Below are 10,508 nucleotides of genomic sequence, written 5' to 3' on the forward strand. Positions count from 1 at the left end.
ACAGGCACAGTGTTGGCCTGGGTGCATACACACAGAGCACATTTTGGATTGAAAACATGCATTTGTGCTGAAACCCATTCTGTGTATATTTACCCAGGTTGAAACAGTGCCCTCTCATTGCAGAGTCATAAGTAAGTGGATTGAAACCAATAAACATCACGTGTGGCACTAGCATGAGATGGACAGTTAGACCTAACAACGGGCAATGAGTTTTCATTCAAAGCCCCATTTAAATACCTTTGAATTTCGTGCCAATGCGCGATGACATCATCACACACGCTATAGGAGAGACCAGCACCAGAGGGAAATGAACGATAACCACCGGCCACTAGACCACCAGGGTGAGTGACATACAGTAACATGGGTGTGGTCTACAGTGGGTGTGGTTTAGTTCCATCATCGGCCCTCCACCACATAGGGCAGAAGAATTCTGGCCCTCGATACCACAGAAGTTGGACAGCACTGGTCTAGCCTATTGAATTATTATTAGTGCTTTGAAAAAAGGACTTAAGTCAGAACCTATGAAAGAGGTAGGAAGATATATATATTTCAGTATACAGCTAGAAATATTTATCTTTTTTGAAAAAATATATAAAATATATTATTTTTAAGATAACTAGTTGCATAAGGTAATATATTTGATGTAGATCAGATTTAAAGCACTGATTTAGTTAAAACATAACATTTGACAGTTTTCAGGTATGAACAAATTTTGTTTTGAAGAATGGTATTCTTTATGGTATCCTTTATCCTTTTAAGCATTAACATTAATATTGTCCATTGCTGTCTCCATCATGCTGACATAGAGAAATTGTTATGCAGGTTACCAGTTTTTATTTCTCAGAAAGCAAATTTTGTTTCCAGTATGCCCCTGTTCCTGCTAAACATATGTTTCCTGCAGTTTTGTAATCCACCCACCGAATAAATGGTTTTCAGTAGTTTCAGTTCTTGCAACAAAGAAATGTGTGACTTGGCTTGCTAACCACTCACTCCACACCGTTACCAAAACATTTGATATCAAACTGTGAAACTGTCTTCTGCAGAACTTAAAGCTACCATGTCCAATTCTGTTGAAATTCATCATTCCAGTTCTACAATGGATTTTTCAACAAGAAGTTATGACGATGAACCTGAAATTTACATTTGCCCAAAAGACGAGAGCGTTAAATTTGGAGCTGCAGCAGTGCCCTTCTTTTACTACACTGTGTTCACCTTCAGTTTGCTGGGTAATTGTCTTATATTGTTTCTGCTACTGAAGTATGAGAAGATAAAGACTGTTACCAACTTGTTCATCCTGAATCTTGTGATATCCGATATATTATTTACCATCTCACTACCCTTTCAGGCTTTCTATCACAGCAATGAGTGGGTATTTGGAAACAGCATGTGCAAAGTAGTTTCATCTGCATTCTTCATTGGTTTTTTCAGTTGCATCTTGTTCTTGACAGTGATGACCATAGACAGGTACATGGCTGTTGTCCATGCTGTATCAGCTGCACGTACTAGAAAGCTCATTTATGTATACGTGGCTAGTATAGCCATTTGGGTTACAAGCTTTGTATCTACAATTCCGAAATTTGTATTATATGGGACAAGAATTGATTCTTCTGCTGGCATTCTGTGTGAGGAAACTGGATACTCTGCTGAGAAGATAGATACATGGAAGCAATTTGGTTATTATCAGCAACTTACTATGTTCTTTCTTTTCCCACTGATTGTGATATTGTACTGCTACACTTTAATTATAGTAAAACTTTTTTACACCAAAATGCACAACAAAGATAAAGCTGTAAAATTAATATTTGTAATTGTACTTGCATTTTTCATTTGCTGGACTCCTTATAATGTAGTGATATTAATCAAGCTTTCCCAGGGAGATACATGTAATGATTATATAGACAATGCTTATTATATTTGTCGGAACATTGCCCATTTGCATTGTTGTATCAATCCATTTTTCTATACCTTTGTTGGAACCAAATTCCGGCGACATTTGTCAACATTATTTGGTACAAATTGTTGGTCCATGTTTAGACGTTCCAGTTCAAGTAGTAGGACAACTGAATATTCTCCTCAAACCATTTATGAATGAAATCACTTTGCTAATATATAATGCTAGTTTACTGGCCTTATTGGATAAGCATTTTGGTTTTAAAACCTGCCTATATATTTTACTGCAAGAAACATATTTGCATTTGAGTTTCATGATCACAGTATATTTTGTTAAGAAAATTACATTTCTAATAGTAATCTGCAGCTTGCCTTTAACACTTTGCAGATAATTAGGATTATATATAACCATGTTTATTCTGATTTGCCGCTTAACTACTTTTAATGCATTTGCAAATAAAGATAACCGTAACTTCAAAATGGCAAAGGTTTGTGTAAAATAAATTCATGATTTTTAGGCAATGCGCATTTTGAGACTTTTTTCAATACCTTGTTAAGCAGGGCAGCATATTGTGACAGTATTTTACATGTATTAAATTGTAAACAATGTTAATTATTGCAACACAGTGATATTAAAATTTGCAATACATTTAAATATTTTTTTAATATATTGATTTTGTGGGAAAATACTTTGGTGATTAAAGGTCCCCATTTACTAGCCCCAATGCTATTAGATTGGGACTCTTGGGGGGGTTAGTTATCCTTTAAAGGAGAAGGACAGATTAAAACTAAGTAAGCTTTATCAGAAAGGTCTATATATACTAGTAAACCCTCAAAGTAATGCTGCTCTAAGTCCTCTGTCAAAAGAAATGCTGCATCTTTTTCTTTCTATTGTGTACACATGGGCTTCTGCATTACACTTCCTTCTTTTAGCTTGAACCTCCAGGGCTTGGGCTTGAGCATGCTCAGTGAGCTGCTTTCCCCCTCCCTCCTCCCCCCACAGCAGTAATCTGATCCCAGAGCTATGAGCCAGCAGGGAGAGACCAGGCAGGAAGTTACATCACACCAAGCTAATATGGCAGCTGCTTTCCTAAACAAACATAGAGAGCTTATAGAGCTGTTTGCAAGGCATTCTGCAGAATAAATTTAGTGTTATAGCTTGCACTATTGTGGCTAATCTATCAGGAATAAACTGCTTCAGTAGCTTTCCTTATCCTTTTTAAAGTTCATGTTTGAATTAAACCAAAAAAAATTATTCAAAATCCTATTTTATCACATTAGTCAAGCAAAATGAACTTTAATTACACTATATAAATTATTTCCTTCCGTCTGGGAATTCAAAATAATAGCAAGCAGACAGGAGCCATTTTGTGGACACTGTTTTTAAGGAAAGCCTTGCATCATCTCAGAATCTTGTTCGTGCACCAGAATGGGGGACCCAATGTATATCCCCATGCTCTGGTTACACGATTAAAAGGTTAAAGAGAACAGGGGAATACGTGGGGAGTGCAGTGACATCTAGGAAGTGCTGAATGGAAAGTGAAAGTAATTGTATGCCCCACCTCTATGCCCATGGCATGGAGGAGGGGCAGACAATGTTTGAGATTTTTAAATGTGTAAAAAATTCAAATACACCCACGATACTTTAAATAACTTGTAGAATAAAGGCTCGGCGTGTCTCCCAGTCACGTGACTCAGCGTGATATCCAGAATTATAGAACAAGCGATGAAGACGCAATGCCAATTCAATTGATGTACTTAGAGTACCTCCAAATCTTTAATGTGCGGAAAAAAGAGAACCTCTCTTTTTTCCCGCACATTAGAGATTTTTAAATGAGCTTACAACAGCTATGAATGCTATGAATGCTATGAATGCTGTAATGCAGATTTTCTGAGACAATCTGCAAACCTGGGCAAATTTGTAGTAACCCACAGCAACCAATCAAATCTTGCTATTATTGTTCTACTAGTGATTGGTTGTTTTGGGTTTCTCCCCTGATGCATTACCTGATGCATTATTTTAATCTCTGTGGATAAAGAGAGATATAAATAGTTAACTGAGAGACTTCACTGATTGCTTTAATCATCTTAAAGGAATTATTCAGTGTTAAAATAAAAAGTGGGTAAATAGGCTGTGAAAAGTAAAACATGTTTCTAATTTAGTTAGCCAGAAATGTAGTCAGCTGGTGTGACTGGATGTGTAACATAATAGCCAGAACACTACTTCCTGCTTTGCAGCTCTCTTGGTTTGCACTGATTAGTTACCAGTTAGCAACCAATCTGTAACTAGAGGAGGGCCATGTGGATCATAGCCAGTGTGGGACTGGCCCACAGGGATACCAGGAAAACTCCCTGTGGGCCCAGGTGTCAGTGGGCCACTTGCTTCTAGCCATTTGGCCTATTTCATTGTCATTCCCTATTTCTTTATGGGAATAAAGAGTCTTAATAATGGAAGAAAAGAATAGAGTATAGTATGTAGAGAAAAGAGACTAGGAGAATAAAGAGGTTAAGTGAGGAGGTATAATAATTTGGAAAGTGGGCCCTCAGCCTAAGGTTTTCTGGTGGTCCCCTGTCACCCCAGTCCAACACTGATCATAGCTGCTTTTGAATCTGAGCTGCATGCTGAAGATCAATTGCAAAATTGGGGTGTTCCCAATTTTATTGTGATGCTCTGGACACACAGGATAGGATCAAATGTTTCAGGACAATAAGATGCCCTTCCTCAAGTAACAACCCACCATAGAGATTCCATAGGATTTGGCCGTATGCACCCACGTTTGTTGCCAGGAAGTGTCATCCATTACATTACCCAGTTCCCGTTCCCATTGGGTAGTATATGTCGGAGGAGAGGTAAATGATGAATTTAGAATATCCTTGTACAGCATAGATATTATACCCCCACTACAAGGGAATTTGATACACATTAGTTCCCAAGCTGAAGAGGATAGGATATCAGTACACCCTTTAGTCACCTCATTAAGAAAATGTTGGATCTGTATATATCGGAAGCATTCCCCTCTAGGAGGATTATACTGTTCAACTATAGTGGACCATTTCTTGAGGCCTTGCAAGCCAAAAAACTGAGTGACAAAGAGCATGGTATGGGAATGCCACCAGTGAAATTCACTGCCCTGTAGACCTGGTGGAAAGACAGGGTTACCAATAATAGGCATAGCTGGACAATGTGGCGATTTCAAAGGGGCTGTCAGTATAAGCCGATCCCATACGGCCAGCGCCATTTTCAATATTGGGGTGGAAGTAATGGGTCTCTCACATTGAGAAATCCATGGTAACGCTGTAGGATTAATCGAGTTGAGCAGTGCCACTTCTATTTGTGCCCACAATGGGAGGGTAGGTCTATAGAAGTGAATTAACGGCGCAATTTGTGCTGCTTGATAATAGAAAAAAACGTTGGGAACATTCAGGCCACCCCTATTCCTGGGTAGAAATAAAGTTTTTTAGGCCAAACGTGGTTTTTTCCCAGCCCAAATAAAATTCGTAAACTTTCGTTGTATTTTATGTAGATGGGACCGTGCAAGTTCAATTGGCAAAACTCGAAAAAAATATAAAATTTTTGGAAAAGTTTGGAAAAGAACCATCTTTATTGCATTTATTCTGCCGAACCACGATATACGTAATTTAGACCAGGCTACTAGAGACTTATCAATATCTATCCAGAGAGGAGGGTAATTAGCCTGATATAAACCTTCGAGGGTCGGAGTTATTTTTACCCCTAAGTAAGTTATCTGTTTGTCTGTCCACTGCAAATCAAAATTAAGCTTAAGCAATTTAACCTGTGATGGGGAAATATTCAAGGGAAGGGCTTCAGATTTAGTCGAGTTAATCACCAGTCCAGAAATTCGCCCAAAATGATGGAGGGTATTAAACAAATGTGGGAGAGATGCAAGTGGCTTCGTCAGAGTCATCAATAAGTCATCAGCAAATAGCATTTGTTTATGAGTTTGGTGAGCTATTGTCGTACCAGCAATTCGTGGGTCCTGCCTAATCAATACTGCTAGGGGCTCAATCGCTAGGATAAATAAGAGTGGGGAGAGGGGGCACCCCTGTCTCGTCCCCCTGTAGAGTGTAATCTTATCAGAAGCAAAGGGACCCCATTTAAGGAAGGCTTGCGGAGTGTTATATAGAGCCTGAATCAAAGAAATAAATTTATCCCCAAAGTTCCATTTGCGCAAGATATAATAAAAATATTCCCAGGAAACTGAATCAAACGCCTTTTGGATATCCAGCGCTAATAGCACTGCTGAGGTGCGGGAGGAGTTAAGGGTGTATAACAATTGCAACAGGCGTCTAATATTATCGCCTCCGTCTCTATTAGGGACAAATCCTACTTGATCAGGATGAATTAGGGATGCTAAGAATGAGTTCAGGCGCGTAGCCAATATTTTCCCCAGAATTTTGACATCATTGTTCAATATGGAAATGGGTCGATAATTGCCACAATCCAGCGGATTTTTATTGGGTTTAGGAATCAAAGCGATCTGTGCCAATATAGAGTCTGAGTGTAGTTTATCTCCTTGCATTAAGCTATTAAACAAATTCGTAAGATGTGGAGCCAAGATCGGGGCAAACTTCTTATAGTACAAAATTGAAAAGCCGTCTGGTCCAGGGGTTTTAGAAGTGGGGAGTAATTTAATCGCCAATAAAGTTTCCTCTACAGTAATATTATTATCCATTAATAGGCGCTGATATATTATCAGTTTTATAGCAACACACTTACTAGCTGTGGAGAAGGAAGAAGGTTCTAACTTAAATTTTCAACTGTATTCTTCTTTCTCCTTCACTGTAAAATAAAAGTTAGGCATTAGCTTCATTTAGACCCTTAGGTGATGAAGGGGTACGCCTCCATATCCAGGATGTTTCCCCTTGGAGGAGTTTCTGGTCTATATTACCTGATTTGGTATGCATTGCCTCCAATACCATCCAGCGTAACTATGAAAGGAATGATTTCACTCAGCCCAGGGTGGGGGAGCAGCCGTATAGGGACTTTCTTACCTCAAATTATGTTCCATTCCTTAGAATGCAGGAGTGTCTTGCAGCTTAATGCTGCCAATAATGCCATTTTTTGCATTGTCAGAGTGGGCCACGGGGGGAGCACATTCACTAGTGTAGAGAGTGCATTAGCCCTATGGTGGTAAACCTTGTGGATCATATATATATATATGGACAAATGGGCCCAATAAATGGGGTCTTCAGCTGGAGGAGAAGCTACTGTGCATGGCTGTGCAGCCTGTAATTTATATGAATGAAACAAGTCTGTCTCGTACAATGCTATTGAGTTGAAAACAATAGTGTTTCTATGTAATTGACAGGCTGCACAATCATGTCCAGAAGATTGGCTACCTGCTTAAAAATCCTGTGTGCCAAGAGCATTAGACCTGTTGCTAAGTTGATTCAAAGCACATGAATGATTTAGTGAAATATGACAAGGGCTTGGCCATTGTTTGTACAATCATGATGGTAGTCTTTGTTGGTTTTCAGAAGGTACAAAGTTACAAGTAGAGGACAAGTACACGTACAAGTACAAGGACAAGTAAAGTTAACTTCATTGGGGATGCCAATGTGTTAATGGGGACACCCCCTTTAAATTTAACTGCTAACCTTGGAGTGGCCCAGGATAATATTCCTGCCTTACAGCACCACCAATGCCCCAGCGATGGATGCTGCACATGTGCAGTAGAGCAAGGATCAGGACTTTTACCTTAACATTACAATATTACTCTACTGCGCATGAGCATTATTGAGGACAGCACAGAGGATCCCTTGGATTGTTAAAGAGATCACCAGAGTTAAAGGAAAACTATACCCCCAAACAATGTAGGTCTCTATAAAAATACAGTATATTGCATAAAACAGCTCATATGTAAAACCTGCATCATGTAAATAAACCATTTTCATAATAATATACTTTTTTAGTAGTATGTACTGTTGGATAATCATAAATAGAAAATTGCCATTTTAAAAAATAAGGGCCACCCCCTGGGATACTAGGATTCACAGTGCACACAAACAAACCAATCTAACCATACATGTTAGGTCACATGAGCCAATTAACAGACTTATGTCTTTTGCTTCCACACTTCTTCCTGTTACAGTTAGAGCTGCAGGGTTTCTTGTCAGGCGATCTCTGAGGCAGCACACAGACCATCACAAAATGGTGGTTCAAGGCAAGAGATGTAAAAGGGCAATATTTACTTAGATGTATATACCAGTTTGGTAAGGTTCTTTAATATGCCACTTAATTTGATATAAACTATCTTTTACTTAAGTATTCATTTTGAGGGTATAGTTTGCCTTTAACTTCCACCACTTTTAACTTTTAATATGATGTAGAGTCCTACATCGGGTCTGATAGACGCAGTTACCTCCAAAATACCTGCAAGGTGGCTGGGTTTTGGCATCATTTTGTTGCCTTTTTGTGCGGGTAATCTGCAGGTAACCTGTCTGGGTACCGAGCTACGTTGCAGGACTTACCAGCCTCTCTAGTAATGGTGGAGAACAGGTCTAGACCTAGAGAGATTTTGGTTATAGGGTATTCAGTTAATAAGAATGTGAATAGGGTAATCTGTCATCTGGATCACAACCAAACAATTTGCTTTGTTTCTGGTGCTAGGGTTCACCATGTGGCTGATCAGGTAGAAAAAATATTCTGTTGGGCTTGACTCAGCTGTCATGGTAAATATATGTACTAATGGCAAAATGAATGGTAGATGGAGGCCATTAAGGAGTGAGTTCAGGGATCTATTATCAAGATTAAATAAAGGCTTTCCAATGTAATCGATTCTGCAAATTTTGTGCAAATGCCATGTGCAAATTTAGGAAGACAGCAGTAACTTTGGGAGCTAAATGTGTGGTTGCAGTGTCTTGGTGCAGAAACAAAGGGTTTGGCTTTCTAAAGAACTGGGCAGATTTTTCATTGGGGTACAATCTATTTAGCCATGATAGATTATACCTTAATGGAATGAGAATGGATATGGAATGAGATCTAACAATAACTGTATTTCTAACTCTCCAATAAATAATGTACATTGTGTACTGCTTGCAAATGCACAAAGCTTGTTAGAAAAATTGGAAAGCTACAGTTAATTGCATATACAGTAATTTTATTGGTATTACTGAGACCTGGTCAGATGAAAAAAGTGACTGGGCTGTGAATATAAATGGTTGCACCCTTTTTGGGAGGGTCATACAAATAAAATGATAGGGATAAATGGAGAAGAGCGATTCCGCACACCAGGCCGTTTTAGTTAAAATAGAAAATCTTTATTGAACCATGTTTAAAAATACACGCTGTGGTTTCAGCTTGACGCGTTTCGGGCTCAGCTGCCCTTAATCATAAGCATAAAAGAGAAGGTGAAAATCCAAGCTTAAATAGCTAATATACACAGTGACCTCTAATGGCCAAAAATAGGTAGTAGATTACAGAGTGCATTAAAAAGTATCCATTAGTGAAACATGAAACAGTTGTGATACATATAGTAATACATTATGATTAGCCACTTAAACTGTCTAGATAAAGTAAGAAATATCAAATCTTGTATTTAATCCATCTGGATTGCGTGTATGTAAAGTCAAAATCCAAAAAACTTCACGGTTATTTAAAGAGAGAAGTGGATCACCACCCCTTATAGGCATGGGTACTCTTTCAATTATTTTTACCCCTAAGTCTTGTATACCCCGTTTACTGCAAGATTTAAAATGTTTGCCTATAGGGGATTTGGTATCGCCCTTTTCTATAGCAAGTAAATGTTCTCTTATCCTATCTTTAAGAGGGCGTGTTGTACGTCCAACATATTGTTTTTTACAGGACTTACATTCAAGTAGATACACAACCCTATTACTGCAACAATTATTATAAGTATGGTTGCTAAAAATTCTCCCTGTAATATTTGATTTGAAATCTGTGCTTATTGAAATGACCGTACATGTTTTACAGGGATATTTTCCACATTTATAGGTACCCTTCGTTGTTAACCAAGTATTGGACAAAAGGGAACCTCGACTACAAATCATGCTTGGTGAGAGTTTGGTTCCCAGAGTAGGCGATCGTCTCGAGATCATTTTAATTTGGCTGTCATCGAGCACTCTCTTCATAGTAGGATCATTAAACAGTACCGGAATATGTCTACGTACAATTTTGCATATGTCATTAAATTCCATGCTGTATTGTGTACTAAAATAAATCATAGTCTCATTGTTATTCTTATTCTCGGATAGTGGGGTGTTTATCTTCTCAACATTCATATCTTCATTTCTATTTTTGTTTTTGTTTTTGTCTCTATTCTCATTTTTATTTTTATTTTTAAGAAGGAGGTTGTGTCTATCCCTGGTTCGGGCCTTCTGGTATGCTATTTCTACCAGATTTGGAGAATAGCCTCTGTCAATTAGTTTCTTTTTTAATACTAACGACTGCTCGTCAAAGAACTGGAGTGTTGAACAGTTCCGTCTGAAACGTAAAAATTGGCTAAAGGGGATACTGGTCTTTGTGTGGTTAGGATGACAACTGTCGGCCCTGAGAATGGTATTACCTGCTGTGGGTTTAATAAAGACTTTGGATTCAATCCTACCTGTGGTTGGTAGTCCAATTAATAGAGTATCCA

The 10,508-nt window shown here is 38.4% G+C and overlaps 1 protein-coding gene across 2 annotated transcripts; it reads left to right on the forward strand.

Moving 5' to 3' along the window:
• The first annotated feature begins 200 nt into the window (after positions 1-200).
• Positions 201-2,538, forward strand: ccr3.L (chemokine (C-C motif) receptor 3 L homeolog). Of its 2 annotated transcripts, none has more exons than XM_018266966.2 (2): positions 201-530; positions 1,090-2,538. In XM_018266966.2, exon 2 carries the CDS (start codon positions 1,097-1,099, stop codon positions 2,090-2,092), a length of 996 nt encoding a protein of 331 aa, XP_018122455.1. In that variant the 5' UTR covers positions 201-530; positions 1,090-1,096; the 3' UTR covers positions 2,093-2,538. The 2 variants fall into 2 exon arrangements, with proteins under 2 accessions (XP_018122455.1, XP_018122454.1); XM_018266965.2 differs by having other exon boundaries at positions 202-530; positions 1,044-2,538.
• The last annotated feature ends 7,970 nt before the right edge of the window (positions 2,539-10,508 follow it).

Source organism: Xenopus laevis, chromosome 6L (assembly GCF_017654675.1).
Source record: "Xenopus laevis strain J_2021 chromosome 6L, Xenopus_laevis_v10.1, whole genome shotgun sequence".
NCBI lineage: Eukaryota > Metazoa > Chordata > Amphibia > Anura > Pipidae > Xenopus > Xenopus laevis.